This window comes from Rhinatrema bivittatum, chromosome 4, assembly GCF_901001135.1.
Source record: "Rhinatrema bivittatum chromosome 4, aRhiBiv1.1, whole genome shotgun sequence".
NCBI lineage: Eukaryota > Metazoa > Chordata > Amphibia > Gymnophiona > Rhinatrematidae > Rhinatrema > Rhinatrema bivittatum.
This window is the reverse complement of record NC_042618.1, coordinates 358,417,468-358,443,093: the sequence shown is the minus strand read 5'-3', so window position 1 is coordinate 358,443,093 and position 25,626 is coordinate 358,417,468. Positions and strand designations below refer to the sequence as shown.

General features: G+C 45.2%; 1 protein-coding gene across 2 annotated transcripts in view; it reads right to left on the bottom strand.

Annotated features, from left to right (window-relative positions):
* IARS (isoleucyl-tRNA synthetase) overlaps positions 1-25,626 on the bottom strand; it is a 600,554-nt gene that overhangs the window by 354,217 nt on the left and 220,711 nt on the right. For both annotated transcript variants that reach the window (XM_029600767.1, XM_029600766.1), the window contains exon 17: positions 7,630-7,716. In XM_029600767.1, the coding sequence (XP_029456627.1) occupies positions 7,630-7,716 (87 nt within the window). The remainder of the gene's footprint in view (positions 1-7,629; positions 7,717-25,626) is intronic.

The window sequence follows — 25,626 nt, the reverse complement described above, 5'->3', positions numbered from 1 at the left end:
TATATTCTGTATTCTCTAAACCCCATTGTTCAGTGCAGATTACAGGGTAACATTCATAATTAAAACATTGTAACAAACACTTTTTTAAAAATACAAAAAAAAAAGTGAACAGTACAATAACAATTTTTTATTCAAACGCCTGCTTTATAAAAAAAGAGCTTTTAACTTCTTTCTAAATTTCAAATAATCTATCAGACTTCTTAATTTTTAAGAGTGTTGAAGCCATAATCAAAAAAGCTCTAGAGTGAGCTTCCTGTAAGGAGGAATCACATGACGGCACAGACCTGATCAACTGACTTAAATGAGTGGCCAGAAATATAACACTACTCAAGCATGAAATATTTTTTGCATAAAAAATTCTATGAACTATCGTCAAGATTTTAAACTGTGCTCTTTGTTGAATTCACAACCAATATAGCTGCTTAAATACAGGAGAAATGCCATCTTGTACTTTTACATTTGCTAGAACCCAGACAGTAGCATTTTGCACTAATTGAAGTACATGTATGGAGTTCTTTGATAAGCCAACATATGAAGCATTGCAAAAGTCTGTGACAACACAAATGATTGAGCAATTAACCTAACACCTTCTTAGTAAAGAAACTCCAGTCATCTAATTGTCCTAAGTTATAAAAGGCAGACTGAGCAACAGCAGAGGATGAGAAAACCAAAGCTGTTCTGCAAATCACAATTCATTAAAAGCAGGCTTTTGAGCTTCATGAATATTTAATAGAGTTCTTTATTTCTTATTTCTCAGTTATTATCTTAGATGGAGCCTTCAGAGATTAGACTTTCTTGTTGGTGGTAGTGGTGGTGGTTTTAGTCTTCATCTTATTTTATGAAACATGTTTATGTCTTATGATTGTACTGTATATATTTTTCTATGGTGATCTGCTAAGAGCAAGATTTGAGATCAGCAGAATAGAAGCATTTGTAAATAAACATAAAGCAATGTCTTTATCAGCATTTCTATATCGCTCTATGCCGAAGCTCAGAGCGCTTTAAATTTTAAAACATTCATAATTATAAAATCTAATTAAAAACACAATAAAAACAAATGAAAACTGAAATCTATAAAACCCAAGTAATCAGATATTAAAAAATGTGTTTGATTCATCATTCTGCAATGCTTAAAAATATATAAATGTATACAGCAGGATTCAAGGGAGCTGACAAAGTCAAAGTAAAAGTGATCCCAGGAAAATAGTTCTAAAGGAAAGCATGCAATGGCTGCCACAAATGGTGATACAGGAAAATCCATATTCAAACATATGTGATTCCATATTCAAAACATATGTGATTTGCTGTTACAAATCACATATGTGATTTGTAACAGCAGCAGCAATATAATTGCCAAATGTTTACCATGTATTTCCTGAGGGGATGATTAAAGCACCACAGCTGAGCTTGGAGAAAATATGCAAGTTTCATTGCATAAAGAAACTTGTGAATTGGCACAATACACAAGTGCATAATGTTTCTGGTCACTTGGTAACAGAAAAGTTACCTGCAACTGAAAAAGCCCCCAAACTCTCAAACATCCATTGGCTCAAGAGAAAGACAGGCATAGGCCAAAGAAGGGGCCAGAACAGCAGTGCAGTAAGGGTATGTATTCATTTTTAAAACAAAATGAAAATGTGACATGCCACTCACACTTCATTAAAAAATGAAATTGGAAAAAAGAAATTCTCATCTACCTTTCTTTCGGGCTGATTCAATAAAGTCCGCGGGAGAGCGGGCATTCGCCCGCTCTCCCGGCGCGCGCACAGACCACTCTTCTGTGCGCGCAATTCTGTATTTAAATGAGGCCCGGCGATAAAAATGGTCAAAAGGAGGCGCTAGGGACACTAGCGCGTCCCTAGCGCCTCTTTTTGGATCGGAGTGGCGGCTGTCAGCGGGTTTGACAGCCGACGCTCAATTTTGCCGGCATCAGTTCTCGAGCCCGCTGACAGCTACGGGCTTGGAAACCGGACGCCGATAAAATTGAGCGTCCGGTTTTCAACCCGACAGCCGCCGGCAGACTTCAAATTTTATTTTTATTTTTTTTTACTTTTGGAAAGTTCCGGGACCTCAAACTTAATATCGCCATGATATTAAGTCAGAGGGTGCACAGAAAAGCAGTTTTTACTGCTTTTCTGTGCACTTTCCCAGTGCCCGAAGAAATTAGCGCCTACTTTTGGGTAGGCGCTAATTTCTGAAAGTAAAATGTGCAGCTTGGCTGCACATTTTACTTTCTGTATCACGTGGGAATACCTAATAGGGCCATCAACATGCATTTGCACCTTGCAGGTGCTATTAGGTTCGGCGGATTGGACGCGCGTTTTCAGCACCTTACTAAGAGGTAAGGGAAAACGCCCATCCAGTGGCGGGTTAACAGTGCGCGCCGGAGCGCACTGTACTGTATCGATCTGTTTGAGAAAATCAATGAAAAAAAAAGAAGAAAAAATTCAAAAAATGTCTCCATCCTACCTTCCCCAAAGCCTACCCTGCCCCCTAGAACACACTTACCCCTTTCCATGGGAGTCTCTGATGTAGAAGCAATCCAGTCACTCCTATCCTGTCAGAGGTCAGCTGGAAAATGGTGCTGGCCAGCCCCGAGGTCAGCACCATTTCCAAACAAGGACTAGGGATCACTCTTGCCCCTTTCTATATCAGAGATCCCCACAAAATGGGTGTGGTCCAGGGATGTGGAGATAACGGTTTAGTTTTTTGTTTTTTTTTTGTTTTGTTTTTTTTTTTAAATGGGGGAGAGGGTTAATGTAATGTTTATTTTGGTTCAGTAAATTAAACAGAAAAAGTTTTTTCATACATATCCCTAAGTGCAGAGTCCAAGCAATCTCTTCCCTAGGACCCAAAGAAGGATGGTAGCAGAGCAATTATTTCTCCTTCTCCCTACCTCCACCACACCACAGAGAGAAAAAGTGCTGCAGAAGGCGGCCAAGGAGAGGGCAGTGGGTAGAGAACAGAAGAATAAGTTCAAGAAGACACATACTGGAGATCAAGAACTGTAGAGGAGAAGGCCAATGAAAGAAGGTACCATTGTCAGCAACTTGCATGCATCCTACATATACACAGATCAGTGTACTTTTTTCTTTGGGTAGGGGGAGGGGGCATGGCATTTAGAGAAGTTGAACCTTAAAATTTCATGCCCTACAAGACACAGTATCACACAATCTTCTGTACTTTCTTGAGAGAGAGAGAGAGAGAGAGAGAGAGAGAGAGAGAGAGATACATACACACACATTTATACATACATGCACACATACAGTATCTTGTGTTCTGATTACTACAAGCTCTTGGAATTTTCACAGGAAAAATAACCAGACTGAGATTTGCCCTCTAAAAATGTAGCTAAAAGTATGCCAAGCTTCTATAGCGCATGTACTTTTAGAAGGGGGAAAAAAGGGCATTCCTGTGGTGTGTTTAGGTTGGAGGGAGGAAAACCATAGGTGTATAATTCAACTTCCCTCCTTCACTTCCACACAAATAGCAAGGAGGGGAGCAGGAGAAATCACACTATAGGGAAGATAAGCATGCAATGGCTGCCTTACTAACAGCTTACTAACCGGCTCTAGGACACATCCTGTTTCAGAGGAGCAGGGGAAGGCATGGAAGTGCAATGCAAACTGGCTTGTGACAGCAGTATTATCTCAGGACTTCAGCCTGTACAAATGGCTCTCAGGCCAGATTTGGCCTCAGAAGAGAATGCTGCCTCGCACTAGGGTAATAAAACTCCCTCTCCTGCAACCTTTATTCTTGCAACACTATTAGAAACTCCTCACTTCGGGGGATCGAGAGAGAGGAGAGTGAGCACCCAAACTCGTATACCTGCTGAGCCAACCCAAAGAGAGCCGCCGAGAAGGAGGAACAGCTGAGGCGAGTTGGCTGACGTCATCGGAGCAGGCCTGTAGGAAGCTTGAAAACCCGCGGTTGAGCAGCGAGGTGTGGGGATCGAGAGAGAGGAGAGTGAGCGCCCAAACTCGTATACCTGCTGAGCCAACCCAAAGAGAGCCGCCAAGAAGGAGGAACAGCTGAGGCGAGTTGGCTGACATCGGAGCAGGCCCGCGGTAAGCTTGAAAACTCGCGGTTGAGCGGCGCGCTGCTGGCGCGCGCGGCTTTGATCGCCTTAGATAGACATAGCCTTAAATTTTTCTCTCTTGAAAATTGACTTTGAATATATGGGTAGGAAACGTAAGGCTAAAGTCTACACCTCCTCTCCAGCTCCAAATAACATCGGACCGATGGATGCCCACATAAAGATAATGCCAAAGACGGACTGTGAAAGTGCCACTCTAGAAGTGTCTCTGAGTCTGGGCAGGGGCCCGACTACACCTCCACAACCTCCAGGAGCTCTTCTGGATGAAAGGTCTCTCGAGGACAGTCAGATAAGTATGAGTAAGGGAGACGGAGATGGTTCTCTCCCTGAAAATTCTTTTGATGGAATATCTCTTAGAACTGGAGAGGGACCTACACCACGAGTGCCTAGTAAACGTCTGTTGAGCTTGAGAGAGCCACCAGACATTACGCTGAGAGACTTGTGGAAAATGTTAGTTAGGTTAGTCTCTAGTGTCTTGCAAGTAAATGAATCGCTTACTTCTCTGGTTAATGTTAACAAGAGTTCGATAGAAGAACATGGAAAAAGATTGGTTGAGGTAGAAACAGCTGTAAAATCTATAAATGGAAATATGCAAAATGTACAAAATGCTGAAAGTATGCATATAGTGGACAGTTTAGCACTGCATTCAGAGATAGAAAATGTGGAAAATATTTTACGTATTAAGAACTTACGTTTGGTTAATTTTCCAATTGCAAGGCTTCTGTCCCCATATGAAATGTTTAGGAAGTTCCTGATAGAAAATCTTTCATATGATGCTGAGAAAATCCCAATAATATCTAAGATTTTTTATTTTCCCCTACAATCTAGAACATCACAAGATGGAGAAATGGAGAGGAGTCCAGGGATTTCCTCCTTTTTGGAGGAATCACTTGATATTATTAATAAAAGAACTACTTTATTTGTTTCTTTCTCTCTTGAGAGGGAGAAAGATCAAGTATTTGAGAAGTTTTTCAGGAATAAAGATCGCTCCTTTTGTGGGCAAAGAGTATATTTGTTTCCTGATGTCTCGAGGCCTACACAGGTTCCTCGTAGACAATTCCTTGCTCTGAAAAGTAAAACCCTAGAAATTGGGGCAACTTTTTTTCTAAAGTTTCCTGCTAAGTGTTATATAAATTTTCAGGGTAACAAATTTATATTCTCAGACCCCTTACATTTGGAGACATTTCTTGCAGATAAATCTGAGCCTAATAGAGCTTTAACACATCTTAATGTCAGGCCAAAAGAAACATTGCACTGGTTCTCTCCTTTTTGATTCGTGTGGATATAATATGAATATATTGTGATCCCCCAGTTATTTTGTCTTGTTCAACAATATTTTTGATTTTGGTTATTTTATTTGAATAATATTGGTGTTGTATAACAAGATTTCTTTTATTTACTCTGGAATTATGTTGGAACATAAAAAATTTTCAATAAAGTATAAACTGAAAAAAAAAAAAGAAACTCCTCACTTCATTCTATGAATGAAGTTAACACAGGAATTTTTAGTTTTACAGGTCATTTTTAAAAATTAAATTCTATTATTGAAAACTTTAACTGTTTTCATTGTAGTTCTAATTCCAGGTAGGTGAGAACTTGACACCAGTCACAAGAACAAGAGCCTGGTGAAGAAAACAGTAACAAGGGGTGTTGACTTGTAATAATTTTCATATTGTTAATAAAAGATTTATAATAAATAATTCTGAATACAAGTCTTTCTCTTCCTAAAGGTAAGAGAGAAAAGGAGACATTTGGGGGAGGAATGTGTGGGGGGAGGAATGTTTAGCCTGACTAAAATTGGGGGAGGAATGTTTAGCCTGACTAAATTTGGCTCTTTTCCAGAATTATAATTAGCACAGGCAGGGTAGAGTTCAGTAGGGCTAAACAAAATCTAATCCCCTTGCAAAAAAGGAACAAACAAAAATAAAACTCATGCCCAAAAACACAAATTATTTCAGTCTGTATCAGGGGGACATGTGTACATACCCAAAAAACTTTATTGACTAAATCATATGGGACAGGTAAAGAAAATACCAAAATTACAACATCAATTAATCCTCAATTAACCTGTGATTCACACCGTATTCCTATTATGCTATCATCAAAATCTGATGAAGACATCACTTTCATTTAGAACTCTGACAACTAGCTCCAGCTTGCTTTCACTCTATACAAATTTAGCGACCAGCAACTTGGGTAGGCAGTTTGACACAAGTAGCAGATGCTGTTTCATATGGAAAATTGCTCGTTTCTGACTAACATGCAACATTTTTACATTTATAATTTTTTTTTTTCAAGTGCTGTATCAGGACACACAGAACACTACCTGAAACTCAAAGACACTAATAACTAAAAGAAGCTTAGTCTTCAGTGCAGACTTGCAGGCCTTCATTTTCCAGACATTAGGCATCCTGAAGTTAAAGTTAAGAGTACACAAGTGACTATGAATTTGTCTCATTCTAGTAACAAAAGAACGAAGAAAAGGACAAATATATACTGGTTTTCTGTAGAGAGTGTCCGTTTTCTACTCCTTTTGTCTTAAAATGACTCGACCTCTGAAGATTTAACCTCTCTACAATCTAAGGAAATGTTACCCGAGTACCAAGGCAATATCCCTGATTAACAAGCTGTGGAATTTGTTGCACCAGGATGTGATCAGGGCAACTGGTTTAAAAAGGGTTTGGACAAGTTCATTGAAGAAAAAGTCCATGAACAATTAACCAGGTGATTCAGAGACCCACCACTTGTCTTAGAGAGCATGCAACAAGAAAATCTATTTTTAGGGACAGGATAATGGTCTCAATGGACCTTTGGTCTGACCCAGCATGGTACTTCATATTTTCTTAAATACAGGCAACAAAGTACAGCATAGCTTTGCAAATGTACCTCAGCTCTTGAATTGCTGGAATTCTGACATTTAATTTGTGTCTGCAAGTCAAGGCCAACTAATTACAATTAAAATATAACAATTTGGCCTTAATTATTTAGAAGATTGGTTGGAACATCACTGCCTTCCACAGACCTTAAGATCAGTCTCAGAAGGGTTGTTAGTTACCCCTTCTATTAAGTTAGCACTTTTGACTGGACGTCATCAGCATGCTTTCATATAGGGGGGCACGCTTTTGGAATTTGCTCCCAAAGCAGCTGAGATGTGTGTCAAATCTGCAGCTTTTTAAGAAGTCTCAAAACTTGTTTTAATTAGGCTTCTCCACTTTAGACCCAGGGTGTTGTGAATATTTTGAAGTGATCAATTATTCAAGGAGCTTTTTGTTTTTTTTTATGGATATGATATTTTATGCTTGATTTTATTTTTGTTTACTGTTTGTTATATTGTTTGTATTATTAACATATGTTGTAAGTCACCTTAGGAGTTTTGGATGGAAAGGCATCTGATAAATAAATGATGATAAAGATGATAATGTAAGCAAAGTAAGTGGAATGTTATGAAACAGTCTCACACATGATCAGTTCTGAACTCTCATTCCAGAAATGAAACAAAGCAATACTAATGTAATGCAGTTATCAGTACCCACCTGGCCAGAACTAGACCATTTACAATTACATTCTTGAAAGGTGGCTTCCCAAAAAGGGCTGTAGAAAGCACCAGCAAAGTATAAAACCTGAAACAAAAGGAATTCAAGTTCAGTTCACATCAACAAATAAGACTTGATACCTCTGACAAATAGATTTCGGAGCTTAAAGTTTAAAATGCAATTAAGTCAGTGTTCTTTAAATTAAACACTATGAGACACCATCAAATTGAATTACTTTACTCTTCACAAAAAAAAAATGTAAACAGATGAGTCGTGTAATGTTAGCCAGCAATTTGACCCAAAAATACCCTGGGAAACAGCAATCTTTTTTTGTAACTTGCTATATTTTACTGCTACCTATTTTTTAGACTGGCTCCCTAAAGTTTTGTTAAGAAGAGAGAAATACAAGAAGAGACTAGGGCGAGGAAAAATGGGTGGAGGAGAACAGAACTGCCAAATTATGTCAGACTGAAGATCCACTTAGTCTAGAATCCTATCTGAGTGCAAGCATGGTATGTGTAGAGGTTGCCAGCCACCATCATTCCCTTCCAGCTTCTAATAATCACAGCAGCATTGAATCCAGGGCAATATTAAAGAGCATGTGATCGAATTTTCCATAAAACTGTCTAATTCCTTCTTTACATCCAGTTAACTATTTGCCACCACAAAACCATTTGGCAATAAGTTCTATACATTGGCTACACACCATGTAAAGTATTTCCTTTTGTTTTAACCCTTCATGTGACAGTTCTACCAAGTGGCCCTGGTTCTTGAACTGAGAATTTTTCTATATATTTCATAATTTTGTATACGCTATTACATGTCCCCTTCATTATCATTTTTCCACAAGCTGAATAATGTTGAGATTACTTACCTGATAATCTCCTTTTCCTTAGTGTATGCAGATGGACTCAAAACAAATGGGTATTGTGTGCTCGTGCTAGCAGTTGGAGACGGATCTGACGTCAGCACGGGTACATATACCCCCACAGGAAGTGTAGCTATACAGTAATCTTCCTAGCAAAAGCTTTATGGATATATGTGTGACTGACCGATCGATTAATCAACAGGATTACCCTGACCAATTGATGGTAGCTGGAGACCGCCAGTGTTCTCAACCGGAAGGCGTCGACACCCGGCAGGGTGGAAGCCCTATTATAAGCAAAACATGGCTTACCGTGAGTCGGCGAATCCCCATGTATACCAGCAGCCGGGCGGGATGCTGAGTCCATCTGCATACACTAAGGAAAAGGAGATTATCAGGTAAGTAATCTCAACATTTCCTAGCGTGTAGCAGATGGACTCAAAACAAATGGGATGTACAAAAGCTACTCCCAGACTGGGCGGGAGGCTGACCGAGGACCGTGTAGGATCGCCCTCGCAAATGCTGTGTCCTCCCTGGCCTGGACGTCCAGACGGTAGAATCTGGAGAAGGTATGGAGGGAGGACCACGTCGCCGCTTTGCATATCTCTGCAGGCGACAGCAGCTTAGCTTCTGCCCAAGAGGCTGATTGTGCTCTGGTAGAATTAGCCTTGACCTGTAGAGATGGTGGTTTTCCTGCCTTTACGTAGGCTGCCTTGATAACTTCTTTAATCCAGCGGGCAATGGTTGGCCGTGAGGCTGCTTCCCCTTGCTTCTTCCCGCTGTGCAGGACGAACAGGTGGTCCGTCTTTCGTACTGCTTCAGACATTTCCAGGTATCTGGACAGCTGTCTGCCGATATCGAGATGGCGTAGCATTCGACCTTCCTCCGACTTCTTCAAACCTTCCGTGGTAGGCAAGGATATGGTTTGGTTGAGGTGAAAGTGAGAGACCACTTTGGGTAAAAAGGAGGGAACTGTACGAAGATGGATGGCCTCTGGAGTGATTCTGAGGAATGGATCACGACAGGATAGTGCTTGTAGCTCTGAGATGCGGCATGCTGAACACACAGCCAGCAAGAACACCATCTTCAAGGTTAGCAAACGGAGGGACAGGCCTCGAAGGGGCCTGAAGGCGGATCCTGCTAGAAATTCCAATACTAGGTTGAGGTTCCACAAGGGCACTGGCCACTTCAGTGGCAGGCGAATGTGTTTAACTCCTTTCAGGAAGCGTGAAACGTCTGGGTGTTTGGCAATGGAGTTGCCGTCACTCCTGGGACCGTAGCAAGACAGCGCTGCTACCTGAACCTTGATGGAGCTGAGGGACAGACCCTTCTGAAGTCCATCTTGTAGGAAGTCCAAAATGATAGGAATCTTCGCGGTATGTGAATTGGTGCCGTGAGAGTCGCACCAAGCTTCAAAAACTCTCCAGATCCTGATATATGTTAGTGATGTGGAGAATTTGCGTGCTCGGAGGAGTGTATCTATAACCGGCTCAGAGTATCCCCGTTTCTTCAGTCGAGCCCTCTCAATGGCCAGACCGTAAGAGAGAATTGAGCCGGATCCTTGCCACAGCAGGTCCCTGTGTGGAGGCAGGGGTAGAGGGTTCCCTTCTCATGTCTGCCTACACCAGGGTCTTCTTGGCCAGTCCGGGGCCACTAGAAGAACTAGGCCTATGTGTCTCTGAATCCTGTGAACAATGGCGCCCAGCAGAGGCCATGGAGGAAAGGCGTATAGCAGGATCCCCTGAGGCCACGGTTGTACCAGGGCATCGATCCCTTGAGCCCGAGGATCCCGCCTGCGGCTGAAATATCTGGGAACTTGAGCGTTGGACCTGTCCGCTAATAGGTCCATGGCTGGCGTCCCCCATCGATCCACAATTATCTGAAAAACTGTGGGTGACAGCTGCCACTCCCCCGGGTTTAGGCTTTCTCTGCTGAGGAAGTCTGCCAATGTGTTGTCCTTCCCGGCAATGTGGACGGTGGAAATGTCCTGGAGATTTGCTTCCGCCCAAATCATCAGGGGAGCTATTTCTAGGGACACTTGTTGGCTTCTGGTTCCGCCCTGACGATTGATGTATGCCACCGTGGTGGCATTGTCTGACATCACTCTGACCACTCTGTCGCGAAGTCTGTGGGCAAATCGCAGGCACGCTAGCCTGACTGCCCGTGCCTCTAGTTGGTTGATGTTCCACCTTGACTCTTCTCTGGTCCACCGCCCTTGGGCGGTGAGTTCCTCGCAATGTGCTCCCCATCCGTTCAGGCTGGCATCTATGGTGAGCAGAATCCAGGTTGGGGAGGACATTCTTGACCCCCGGCTTATGTGGCCGGGCCGTAACCACCACCGTAGCTGATTCCGCACTCTGGCCGACAGAGGTAGGCGTATGGTGTAGTTCTGCGATCATGGACTCCATCGAGATAGAAGGGCGCGTTGCAATGGTCTCATATGAGCCCGTGCCCAAGGCACCACTTCCAGAGTGGATGCCATGAGGCCGAGGACTTGTAGATAATCCCGAGCTGTGGGCCGGCTGGCGCTCAGCAGGACCTGCAGATGATTCCGGAGTTTGGACTGTCTCTTGGAGGTCAGACTGACCTTGTCGTCTTGGGTGTCGAATTGGACCCCTAGGTATTCCAGCAACTGGGATGGCTGTAGGGAACTCTTCTTTATGTTGACTACCCATCCTAAGCTTTCCAGAAGAGCTATAACTCTGTTGGTTGCCCGATGACTCTCCTCCAGTGACTTTGCCCTGATCAGCCAATCGTCCAGGTAGGGATGGACGAGGATTCCTTCCTTCCTGAGTGCCGCCGCCACTACTACTATTACCTTGGTAAAGATCCGCGGCGCGGTGGCTAACCCGAAGGGTAAAGCCCGGAACTGGAAGTGCTGATTCAGGACTTTGAAGCGTAAATAGCGCTGGTGATCCCGATGGATTGGGATATGCGGGTAGGTTTCCGACAGATCTAGGGAGGTGAGAAACTCCCCTGGCTGTACTGAATTCTTGACAGACCGTAGAGTTTCCATGCGAAAGCTGGGGACCCGTAGGTGTCGATTGACTGACTTGAGGTCCAGGACGGGCCTGAAGGTGCCCTCCTTCTTGGGTACTATGAAATAAATGGAATAATGCCCAGAAGTTACCTCTTCCGCAGGTACTGGGATTATGACTTTTAGGGCCAGGAGCCTCTGTAAGGTCACTTCTAGTGCCACTGTCTTGAGTGGCGAACAAGGAGATTCCACACACTTGTTTGGCGGAAGCCGAAAGAAATCCAGGTAATATCCTTCCCGGATGATGGCGAGGACCCACTGGTCCGAAGTGATCTCGACCCACCTGCGGTAGAAGAGGGTTAGCCTGCCCCCTATGGCTGCTACCCTCGGATGGGTCGGCTGATTGTCATTGTGGTTTACGGCCGGGGCCAGAACCCGGGCCGGTTCTCTTCTTGGTGTGCTTAGCCCGAAAGGGCTGGTTCCTGGCCTGAGAACGAGGTGCTTGATAGCGAGACCTGTAGGGGTTGAAGCGTTGCGAGGTTCTACCTCTGGCTGGTCTAGAAACAGAACGCTGGCTCCTCCTCGACCTGTCTTCTGGTAGATGGGGTAATGGAGAGGCACCCCATTTAGTAGCCCAGTTCTCGAGGTCGCTGCCAAATAGTAGGGAACCCTTAAAGGGCATTCTTGTCAGTCGTGTCTTGGAGGACGCGTCGGCCTCCCAATTGCGTAGCCAAAGCTGTCTCCTGGCTGCCACTGAGGAGGACACTCCCTTGAATGCCGTACGGACGAGGTCGGAGGCTGCGTCAGTGAGAAATGCGAGAGCTGATTCCATGTCTTCTCCCGGGGTGTTGTTTCTTGCCTGTGATAAACAGGAGCGCGTCACCACGGTGCAGCAAGTCGCGATTCGAAGGGACATGGCTGCTACCTCAAAAGCTTGTTTCAGAATGGTGTCCATGCGTCGGTCATGCGTATCCTTGAGGGCCGCTCCCCCCTCCACCGGAATGGTGGTGCGCTTCACAATTGCGCTAACTATGGCGTCTACCCTGGGGCATGCCAGCAGCTCCTTGGACGCCGGATCCAGAGGGTACATGCCCAACAAGGCCCGACCCCCTTTGAATGAGGCCTCCAGTGCCTTCCATTCCAGCTCGATTAGCTGCTGTGCTGCTAGTAGTAGGGGAAAATGGTGAGCCGTTTGGCGCAGGCCCTCTAGCAGGGGGTTCTTTATAGGGTATCCTGGGGTGTCCTGGCCCGGAATAGCCAGCTCCGATAAGCATTGTGAGACCAGGCCTGGCAGATCTTCTTTCCGAAAGAAGCGTCTCATGGTCCGATATGGTTCTATCTCCGAGGGAAGTGCACCCTCCTCGGGGGGCTCCTCACTTACCTGGGAATAATCCGAATCCCCATAAGTGGGGCTGTCGGGTGGTGAGTGGCTGTGCCTAGGTCTCGAGGGTCCAGGGACCGGATCAGCCGGAACGGGAGGACCCATTCGAGGAGCAGACTGCATCTGGACAAAGGCGTGAATCCCCTTAAATAATTCCACCCAGGAAAGCGAAGCCGGATCTGGCCGCAGGGGCACCAGGTCTCTCGGGTTCCCTGGCTGCTCGCCGCGGCCTGCGAAGTCCGGTGTGGTCCCTGAGGAACCGCTGGGCTGGGACCGGTCTTGTCCTGGAACTCCCATGGCTTCCTCACATTGGGCACATAGGGAGTCTGCTTCCTCGCTCTGTGTGGCTCTGAGGTTGCATGCTGAGCAGAGGCTTAGAGCGTTCATGCCTGACTCTGGAGGTGCCGGCTCTGCGGACGCATGGGCTTTCTTATGCTCCATTCGCCTGAAATGTGGCGTCGCCCAACGATGTGCGCCTAATACGTGCGCTTAACAGCATGCGCCTAGAACGGGCGTCTTATCAATGTGCGCCTATATACGGGCGTCTTAGAAAGTGCGCGTATCCTAGTAGCGTGCGCTAACAACGTGCGCCTACCGCGAGCGCTAACAAGATGCGCCTACCGCGTGCGCTAACAAGATGCGCCTACCGCGTGCGCGAACGTGCGCCTACCGCATGCGCGAACAACGTGCGCCTATCGCGAGCGCTTAGCAAGCAAAGTGCACTTAATTGGAAAAGATGAGTAGGCAGGCAAAATGGCGACATCCCAGGCGGGCGGCCTCGTAGGCAGGCCCAATTAGTCCACACTTCCTCGGAGACCAAGTAAAGATGTACGCCTTACCTTGTCTTCGGCGCTTCCCGGCTGCGACCCGGGCGGTCTCTGGCTGCGGGGGGAGAGGGGAATACCTTCACCGCCGCGCTTAAGGAAGTGCACCCGCTGCCTCTAGGCCGCGCCCGAACTCGTCTCGCTCGGGGGCCAAGTCCACACCGGGACCGAGGCTGCCTCTAGGCCGCGCCCGAACTCGTCTCGCTCGGGGGCCAAGCCGCACCCGAGCCCTTCTCACTCGGGGGCTGGGTCCCTGCTGCGAACCGGCCACCGGACCGAGGCTCTTACCTCCGAGGGACCACGGAAGTCAGCTCGGGAAACTCAACTGGGTGAGTGACCGCCTGGTATCACCACAGGAGTGCGGGGCTCGTCTTCAGTAGGTTTCTTCTATGAATTTAGTCGTTAGAATTTGGAAACACGCTCAGCGAGCATGGGGTAGCTCCAAACTGCTTTGGAGACGGAAATTACTGAATAGCTACACTTCCTGTGGGGGTATATGTACCCGTGCTGACGTCAGATCAGTCTCCAACTGCTAGCACGAGCACACAATACCCATTTGTTTTGAGTCCATCTGCTACACGCTAGGAAAAGCAGAGTTGCTTACCTGTAACAGGTGTTCTCTGAGGACAGTAGGATGTTAGTCCTCATATATGGGTGACATCAGATGGACCCTCAATGTGGAAAACATATGTCAAACTTTCTAGAACTTTGACTAGGCACACTGAGCATGCCCAGCATGCCCTATATCATGTGTCCACACGGGGTCCTTCTCCAGTCTTGTAATATTATGATTATAATTTAAAAAAAAAAAATAAAAGAAACCCAATTCCACGGTGTGGTGGGCAGGTTTCATGACAACTAACATCCTGCTGACCTCAAGGAACATCAGTTACAGGTACAGGCTGCTCCCCAACCCAAAAGGGGACCAGATACCTAACCAGGTGCCAAAATGGGCACACCACTATCACCGGTGCTTTTGGTAACTGAGGGGGAGACAGCTTGAACCCAAACAGGCCCTAGGCAGGAAAGTTGGGTTCTACACCTTAAACAGGTTCCGAAGGACAGACTGGCAGAACCTACTGCCTCGTCTGCCATCCCTATCCAGACAGCAATGGAATGTGAATGTGTGAAGAGAACTCCACATCGCAGCCTTGCAGATCTCCTCCACGGGAACTGTTCACAAGTGGGCCTCTGACGCAGCCAAGGGTCTGTCAGAATAAGCCTTAACATGACCCCCAAGATGCAATCCCACCTGGGCATAACAGAAAGATGCAATCTGCTAGCCAATTGGATAGTGTCTGTTTGGCAACGGCAACTCCCAACCTATGCCTGTCAGAAGAAATAAAAAGTTGGATGGACGGTCTACTGGGTTCTGTCCAATCCAGATAGAAGGCTAAGACTTGCTTGCAGTCCAAACTGAGCAGTGCTCACTCGCCTTGGTGTGAATGGGGCCTGGGATAGAATCCTGGCAGGACGAATGACTGGATAAGATGGAAATCCATCACCACCTTAGACAGGAACTTAGGATGCATACACAATATCACCCTGTCATGATAAAGTTTAGTATAAGGTGGATAAGTCACGGAGGCCTGGAGCTCGCTGACCGCCACCAAAAATATGACCTCCCAGGTCAGGTAATTCAGGTCCCAAAAGGAGCTTTCATCAGCTGAGCTAACCCCACATTGAGCTCCCGAGATACAACAGGAGGCCTTAGGGGAGGCTTCAGTTGAAGTAGGTCCTGCATGAAACGCACAACTATAGGCAGTACAGAGATGGGCAAACCATCTAAACCTTGGTAGAATGCGCTAACTGCACTGAGAAAAACTCTAAAAGAGTTGGTCTTTAAGCCAGCCTCCGACTGATGTGGAAGGTAGTCAAGCAGTTTTTGTGTGAGGCAGGAGAACAGATCTAGGGCCTTCTGCTCACATCACATGGAAAACCTCCATTTCAGTCCATAGGACTTTGTAGTGGAAAGCTTTCTAAAAGCTACCAGGACAAGAGACACATCCTCTGAAAGATCAAGTGGCTGCCGGATTAACCTCTCAACATTCAGGTTGTGAGCGCAGGGCCTAGAGGTTGGCATGCCGCAGCCTGCCTTGATCTTGCATGATGAGATCTGGGAGAGTCCCCAAACTGATCGGCTCTAGATGAACAACTCCTGTAGGAGTGGAAACCAGACCTGACTCAGCCAATGAAAAGCTATGAGGATCATAGTCCCCCTATAATTGTGAAGCTTCAAACAATTCTCACCACTAAGGGAATCAGAAGATACACATACAGAAGACCCTTGCCCCAATGACAGGTGAGGGCATCCAAGGCTGGTTTGCCACTTGACCTGTACAGGGAGTAGAAATGAGGCACCTTCCTGTTGCAGGGGAACACTAACAGATCTACATCTGGGCTCCCCCAGAGGTGGAATATCCGATTCTCTACCTCCAGGGTCCAGGGACCACTTGTGGGGTCTGAAGGCTCGACACAGCCTGTCCACTACCACATCTCCTTCCTGGCCTGATACTGGCGCTGAGCACCATCCCATGAGACAGGGCCCATGACGAGATCTGGACCGCTTCCTGACAAAGAAACTAAGATCCTGTGCCTCCCTGCTTGTTGACATACCACATAGCTACTTGGTTACTGGTGTGTATCAGGACAACATTGTTGGTCAACCAATCTCTGAAAGCCCTTAGCGAGTATCTGATCGCCCAAAGCTCCAGGAAGTTGATTTGATAAGAGCGGACCTGGGCGAACCAGAGACCCTGAGTGCTGAGCCCATCTACATGAGCTCCCCACCCCAGGGTGAAGGCATCTATGGTTAGAACAATTTGGGTAGGGGACTTTGAAATGAGATACCCAGTTCCAGATTTGAAAGTAATCGCCACCAGGTGAGACGGGGTGACTAGGATTCAATCCTGGAGGCTCTGAGTGGCCTGGCACCACTGCAACCTCAGGGTCTATTAGAATCTGCGGATGGGTAAGCATGCCAAGGGAGTGACATGGACTGTTGCAGCCATATGATCCAATAACCTCAACATGTGCCAGGCTGACACATGCAGGATCTGTTGGATCTCTGCCATGATGGTCATCAAGGTGTCAGGTGAGGCAGAAAGGCCTTGGCCTGAGCTGTGTCTAACAGTGCTCCTATGAAGTCCAATTGAAGTGATGGGCTGAGACGGGACTTTGGGTAGTTGAGAATGAACCTTAGTGACTTCAACACCCGAATGGTCAAGCACATGGACATGGTAGCCCCTGCCTGAGACATGCTCTTGACCAGCCAGTCATCCAGATATAGGAAAACATGCACTTCCAGTCTGCAGAGTTGCACCACCACCAAGGCCAGGTATTTTGTAAATACTCATGGGGCTGACGCAAGACCAACAGCAACACCCATTACTGAAAGGGCAGTTTTCCCACAACAAATCAAGGATACTTCCTGTGACTGGGGAACATCTTGATTTGAGTGTATGCAACCTTTATGTCGAGGGAGCATAGCCAGTACCCTATTTGCAAAAGGGGGATCAAGGTGCCCAGGGAAGGCATCTTGAACTTTTTTTTTTTAGAAATTTGCTTGAGACCCTTAGGTCTCAGATGGGACGAAGTTCTCCTGTTCTCTATGGAATCATGAATACCTAGAGTAGAATCCCCGCCCTCTATGCCCTGGTGGAACAAGCTCAACTGCTCTGACCATTAAGAGGGAGGAGAGTTCCGCTAGTAGTACCCTCCTGATGCACTACCGGTACCCAATATGAGTACAAAGGGCAATTTGCTGGGACACCCAATAGATTCATTTGGTATCCTTGGCAAACGATGGACAGAACTCACTGGTCCGAAGTTATACTAGGCCACTGAATTGCAAAGAACCACAGCCAGCCCCCATCCGGAGGGTCCATTGTCCTGGTTACGGGCAACTGGTTTACGCTCCCTATGGCCCATTCAAAACCTGTCCCTTGAGTTGACAGAGGAGCTGGCTGGGGCTTGGGGGCTCTCTGCTGCTTGGGATGTCCGTGGGAGCCCTGATGGTATTGACAGGAGCGAGGCAGAGAAGGATAGTACTTCCTCTGGTGAAAGAAAGACTCTTAGCCCCAGTCTTGCCGGCCTCCTGGATGAGGACAGTCTTGAGTACTGGCGGAGAGTTGTTGGAGGGTCTCATGATGGTCCCAAAGTTGGGCCACAGTATTCCTCACCCTATTCTCCAAAGAGATTCTCTCCAGTCCCCGGCACGTCAGCAAGTCGTTCCTGCACATCTGGTCGGAGATCGAGGCACTCAGACATGCCATTCTGTGGGCGCCGATTCCCGCTACAGAGACTCTCAATGCCATCTCAAACACACCATAGGTCGTACGGACCTCATGTTGATACTTATGAAATCCAGCAGCCTTCTGGATGAAGTAAACCCGGTCTGCCTTCTTACTGACAGGAAGCACTGTGAGGGGTTGTTTCCATATTCTCAGCTGCAACTCCTTAAGGATCTCGTGTACCAGGACCACCATCTCCTTAGGAGGCTCCATGAACTGGAGGATCTCAAGCATTTTGTGCCTGGCAACCTCCTCCATCAATAACTGAAAAGGGATGGCTTCTGCCATCACCCTGCGAAGGTCAAGTCCTCTGGCAGAGACTTCCTTCACTCTCTGGTCTGAAGGAAGGCCCTCTCAGTCCTTGGAGGACTCCGAAATGTTATCTCCCCAGGGGTCATAGGGTTCCCTCATCCTCACTGAAGGCAACAGGGGATGGGTCCCTAAGGTGCTCAGCCTATGTCCAGAGGTGCAGGCACCAGTAGAACTGGATGGAGTTTGGCAGCCCTCGGTGTCTCTGCCACCATCTATGGAGCTTCCTCCTCTGAGGATCTGGCAATGACCACTGTATCGGTAGGTGGAGACCTTGGTGCCAAGCCAGGCCCCAATGCTGTCCAAGGAACTGACACCAACTGGGTCGGTAATGCACAGATGAGCACGTTGAGCTTCTCCAGAAGCGCTACGAGGATGGGTGGCACCGCATCCGGTGTCTATGCCACAGGACAGAAACCCGCAGTGCCCAGTCCACTGCTAGCTAGCCTAGACATTCCAGCTCCTCCTTGAACACTGCCAATGCCAAGAACAACTGGGAGGAAGGAGGGGTTGCCAGATCCTCTTCAGATCCTTGAGGTGGATTGGTGACTGGCATTAGGACCAGTGGAGACCATCACGAACCCCTGGCTCCGATGAAGAACTGGCACTCCTCGCTGCGGAGTCGCTTCGGCGGCATTGCGGCAAAAGCAGATACATCCCTGAGCCCGGCACCGGGCACAGATGAGGACCAGTGCTAATACTTTTTCGGCTTCCCTCAATGCTCGGCCCAGTCTCTCTCCAGTGTCCTTGCCCTGGAGGAAATTGACAATGATCAGTCTCTGGTGCCCCTGTCTGCCAGTAACATCGAAGGAACTGATGATCCCACCAATGTCAATGGCTGGGTGTCCATCGGTGAGGCTCCTTGGTCCTTCATTGCAATGCCACCGGCTTTGACTTCTTCAAGCTGAAGACCTGCTCCATCTTGTCGAGTCAAAGTCAATGCCCCTTCGGGGTCATCTGGGCACATAAGCAGCAACTCCGGACATCCTGTGATGCCCCTAGGCAGAGGACACGTCTCATGAGGATCCATAATGGACGGGGTCCTCAGGCATTAGGCGCATCACCGAAAACCAGTCATGGCCATGACAGACAGAACAAAACGGCATTAATGGAAGACAATGGTGGCGATCATAAGTGTGCACCAATGCACTGCCACCATTGGGGAATCGACTGCAAAAGGAAAACGTATCTGAATCACCAAAAACCCTGACTAGTAGACACTATGGAAAGGCACCAAGAGGGACCCTGGTGATGGAAAGACTAGAAAAAAAACCCACGAAAAACACAAGAGAACATGAAGTTTTCTACAAGGCCAAAAAAACAGCTAACATGAGCTCACTGACACCGCATTGCTTACAGTTCCACGGAAAAAGAGAAACTGGAGAGGAATCCCACGTGGATGCATGGTACAGGGCATGCTCAGTGTGCTTAGTCAAAGTTCTAGAAACTGAAGTTTTTTGCATCGGGGCTCCATCTGATGATGTCACCCATGTGTGAGGATTACCATGCTGCTTGTCCGAATCTTTTTTTTTGTTTCTCTCTTCATATGGAATTTTTCTACTCCCCAAATCTTGGCTACCCTTTGTTCCATGTTTGCAAAATGTTCTATGTCCCTCTTGAGATGAGAGGGCTCATAACTCTACAGTATTCAAGATATAAGCACACCAAGTGTTTGCAGTATAGTATAAAAAAAATTCTGTAATTAAATAATTTAACATGTCAAATAATCCATTAGCATGTTTGACTACTCCTGCTCACCTGGCCAATCTTTTAGAGAACTATCAACAGTGATGTTAAGAACTCTTTCCTGACCTATGTTGACAAAAAACTTATAAATCTGAATCTGCCATTACCCACTCACACAGTTTTATGACACATCTCTGCAGCAATTTACCATCATTGGTTTTGTAAAGGAATAATTTTGCATCAGCAGCAATCTTTGCCATCTAGTACACAACTCTGTTGGACTGTTTGCTTTCCTCTATTGTGATCATCCTTCAATTCCACCAGTTGTTTCCTATCTTTAAGCCAAGTTTTGATTTATGAATGGACTTTTAGTGACTTAGTTTTAGTTAATAACCTTTGGTGAGGGACTTTATAAAAAGTTAAAATCCAAGAATATTGTATCAACTGGACCCCCCTTCTTCACATTGCCTGTTGATACCAGATTTCAATAGATTAGGGAGAATGGTCTTCCCTTCGCAAGAACCATGCTATTTCCCTAAAATATTAAATTTACCTTTGCAACTAATGATGTTTCTCCATTCTTCTAGATAGATGGATTGTGGTTTCTAATTGCTTCCCAAGCAAGGAACTTGGGTGTGATATTTGAAACTACATTATCTTTGCATCCCCATGTTACAAAAGTTATTCAGAGTGGGGTTTTGTTTTGCTTTTTTTTATATAAATTACAAGTAGTACATAGATTGTAAACAATATTGCAGCCAAATGACTTTCAATCAGTGCTACAGGCACTTATCTCTGGCTTCAATTACTTTAATTTGGTATATGTTGGCCTTCCAGTTTCAACATTTTAGGCACTGAAGTTAACCCAGAATGCAGCAGCGCATTACTAGTTAGGGCTTCACACTGGGAACACATAATCCCAACAATAGTTGGTGCATAAAGTTTAAAATTCTATAGCTAATTTTCAAAATGTTACATGGTGAGGACCCATTTTATAGTAGTATAGTGCTGAAGATTTGTGTTCCAGTTCACCAGCTGAGATCATAGGGGAGAAATTTGCTGAAGATATTTAGGCAAATATGGTTCTGTGAAATGATAGGCTTCTCAGTTGTTGGGTCAACAATTTACAACTCATTACCAGAAAAGCTAAGAACCAAAGTATGCATTAAAACATTTAGAAAGAAGATAAAGGGATTCCTGTTTACACAGGCATTTAGATAGTAAAATAATATGTTATTCTATTAGCAGCTGCGTTTGAATCTAAATGGCAAGTTTTTGTCTCAATGTATCTATGTACATTTTTATCTAACTTGCCTAAAATCAAAAATAGCATGGGAAATAACGCCAAGTTGCTTACTTGTAACATATGTTCTCCGTGGACAGCAGAACAAAGCCACATAAATGGGTGATGTCATATGACTGCTCCAATGCAGAAAAAACTCAAAGCTCTTACAAGGTAAAAAATCATCTTGAAGGCATGCACAGATGTTCTTGCACTAATGTCCCCATACAATCTCTGGCAGTTATTTCCTAGCTGAGTTTCAAAGTCTGGGAGGAATTATGTAGTTTTGTCCTGCTGTCCAGGGAGAAAACCTGTTAATGGTAAGCAAATTTGCTTTCTTTGTGGACAAACAGGACAAATAGTCACACAAATGGGGGTACTCCCTAGCTCAGGGATGGGGGAACTCCCTAGCTCAGGGATGTTCTTGCTTTTATGAGCTTATTATGATTGCTTTTGTTCTTAGTAGTTAAGTTCAATTTAATTTTTTTCATTTACTTATTTATGTTTTATTCTGATTCTCACATGAAATGACTGTATATAACACTGGACAAATATGGAATCTTTCTAAATAAATCAGCAACATAACATTGTAGTCATGTCAATCTACATATTAATTTTCAAATATTTTTATTTTTGCACAACCTGTTGTAGTAGAATAAAGAAGTTGAAGCTGTCAAAATTACTATCACTACAGGATAGCTGTTACAATGTTTTGTAAAACTGCAAGGAGACACGCTAGTGGGAAGGCTACCTAGTACGGTGTCACCAACTTCTTGTGGGCTGGCTTACCAAGTGCTCCTTCCCTCCGCAGCATGCTGAACTGCTCCCAAGTCTAGCCTGGCTGGCCAGGCAGTCCGGGTCCACTCTATCTGCGGGTCATCTCCAGCAGGGCTGTTCCCTCACTGACAGCTGATTCATCATTCACTGACATGTCTTATCTATTAGGTGAGAGTGACCATGTATTTTTTTACAAAAACAACTTTCTAGATTTCGGTTAACTGAATCCCCACTATCATGTCTATGTGGCTGGGGGAAAGATTTCTGTAATACTGCTAAGCAATCCTGTTTATAAGTTTAAGTAACTGACATTTTCTAGAAGATATTCCAAAACATTTTGGACATCAAGCCAACAAGATTATATGAGCAGCTGAATGTTGAGTTCTCTAATTTTGATCAGAGATTTACAATACTCTTGGCTATTCCATAATACCTACTCTGACTGGTATAAACAATTCCCCCTCACTCTGATAACCAACTACGTCCTGCACATTACCTCCATGCTCTCATCCCCCCATAACGATTACAAATGCATCTTATATGTCTGTCTTTGAAGTACACCCTTACATTTGGAATGTTTACCTTATGAATGCCTGCCTTTGTAACTCATCCTTCGTGAGTGTCAAACCTGTACACCATTTTAAACTAGGGATTCTCACATGAAATGACTGTATATAAAACTGTAAGTCCACAAGCCACCAAGCACAACAGAGCACTCTAAATCAAATACACACCAGGGGTGAGTGCTAAGTAAAGGTTCCACAGTCCCAAGAATTCCAAAGCAGTTTGTAAATCCAAGAATAATTTTATTACTTATAGCGGCAACTCCACTGTATATATCAACATAGTCTTAAACCAAAGGGTCCCCCGACACGGACCCGTGTTTCGCCAAGGGCTGCATCGGGGGGGACGCACACAGGGCTTTAAATATATTCTGTAAACAGAAAGTAAAAAATAGGACTGTGTCAGAGAATGCATGCCAATGCCGTACATAAATCCAAAGGAATAAAATATTCACATTTACTTACCAAGTTGAAATGTACAAAGACGAGTGACAGGGAGCGCGTTGTATGTCATTAAACATGGAGCTTTAAACAAATGAAAAGGCGCCAAAAGCATTCACAGACCAATCAGCTGAGGCTATCCCTCCACCAATCCGAACACAGAATTCTTTGTCCAATCAACGAGCAGATAAACAGTCAGATAAAATGGACCCATTCGATTTCTTTGTTAAGTCCTGCTGGAACAACAGTGTTTAACCGATGAATCCACCGTTGTTCACAACGGATCAAATAAGTGTCAAAATCACCCCCTCTAGGAAGGGGAGAAATCACTTCTAATACAAAGAAGAATAAATCAGAGATTGTGTGGGATGAGGCTATCCAATGATCCACCAGGGGGGCTAACGTACGTGAATGTTTTATGTTTGAGCGGTGCTCTATAATTCTAGTCCTGATTTGTCTATTGGTCTTTCCAATATATAGCTTATCACAGGAGCAACGTATAACATAAATTACACCTGTGGAACTGCAATCAGAAAAATCAAAAAGCGTGAACAACTTACCAGAGGTAGGGTCAATAAAATTGGACATCCGAGAGGTGTGTTTACTTCCGTGTAAATTTCCGTGTACTCTGTGAGAAGTCCGAGTGAGTTAGGATGTCTCTAAGATTCCTGCCTCTACGGTATGTAAAACGTAAAGAGCTTTGAAACAGGTTTGAAAATGACAAGGCTGACCAATGTTTTCGAACTATCGATGCGATGTCATGACTCAAAAGAGAAAAAGGTAAAATACAATTAATCATTTTATCTGTATCTTTCTGTGTTGGCAAAAACAGGTGGTCTCGATTAACATTTAAAGCTCTTTTATAGGCACGTTTCAAAATTTTTGAAGGGTACCCCCTCTGTCTAAACCGGAGCAACATCTCCTTAGCTTTATCCATATATTCAACCCTAGAGGAGCAGAGCCTCCGTAAACGGAGGAACTGACCTGTAGGGATATTGGTCTTAAGGATTCTCGGATGGCAACTATCGAATTTAAGGATAGTGTTGCGGTCAGTGTCTTTCCTGTAAATTGACGTCGTAAAGGAACCATTATCTATCATAATAAGCATATCTAGAAATGAAATTCGAGAGTGATGTAGATTGAAGCTAAACTGAAGATGTGGATTACAGTGATTCAGCCAGTCTAAAAACATGAAAAACTGAACCTCAGCCCCTAACCAAATCAGCAGAACGTCGTCAATGTACCGAAACCATGCATGTATAAACTCTTGCCAGGGGGAAGGGTAGATGTGAGTTTCCTCAAAGTGGGCCACGTACAAGCACGCTAGACTGGGGGCCATCGTGGCCCCCATTGCAGTACCTTTGATTTGTTGATAAAACTGGTTCTCAAAGCCTCATTATGAGGCTTTTCAAGCTGCGATAACAGCTTGAAAAGCCTCATAATGAGGCTTTTCAAGCTGTTATCGCAGACGCTCCATTCTTCACAGACGCGGCTGAGGATCTTCCTACTATCACCTGGACGGACACCATTAATACACAGAAATGTTTAAACCGAGCTGAATTACACGCCTCTACCCTGACTGAATACTGCAGAGCCAGAAGGATACCTCGCGGTTTAAGGGTACAAAAAGAACCAAGACTGCACGCTGATAATCCGGCTTTTATTGAACGATGGAACAAGATATTGAACAAATGTTCCTTTGACCTAATGTTACTGATCATCGAGACTACAAAGGAGATTCTGATTCCTTTAAAGACTGAAGTGGAAGCGAGTATCCAGACCATTCGATCCAGTGCCGCTTCTTTGGACTTATTTGAACAACAACACACTGAGTTTATTGAAAATTTGGAAAAATATAGAAAAGAACTAAAGGCAGCTAAGTACAAGAAATTTCAGAGAGACATCACAGATTACACTAAGGGTTACGTGTATCAATGGCTGAATCCAAATCGGATCCAAAAAAAGACAGTAACCTTTGCTCAATCGTCCTCGGACGAGTCCTCGGGGGAAGATGTATTGCAGCCAAACCCTCGTTCAAACCAGGCTCCACATACCGGCACTACAACCTCTGGACATTACTCTTCTATAGCTGCTTCTTTTTTAGACTCGGGACAGGCACCCCGCAGCAACAGAGGGTCCAGATCCCGAGGACGTTCGCTGACTACTCAACGCTCTACCAGAGTCACCCGACAACAACCGGACCCCTGGCAGTAGAATCTGACTTAGTTTTCAACTTATCTTCACGGACTCTGTCTGAAATTGAATTGAGAGCACTGTCTAGGGGACTGTCATTTGTGCCCACCATTCGCAATGATCCATTTAATTTACAAATACACCTACAGAGGTTTTTTAGGTTGTTAAAATTAAAATTGTTTTTTCAGAATACTCAATCCCCTCCCGATGGGTCCCTGGTCACGGTAAAATCGAAATGGGTCACTCCAGGCCCTGTTGACCCGATGTTGACAGTCTTTGAAAAATTGATACAACGTGACATCCACCTCCTCTCCCAATCACGTCAGCATATGCGATATAATCTTACTAAGGATGAAAGTTTTTCACTGTCTTCGTTAGCAGTAGATTCTACAGTAGTTATTAAATCC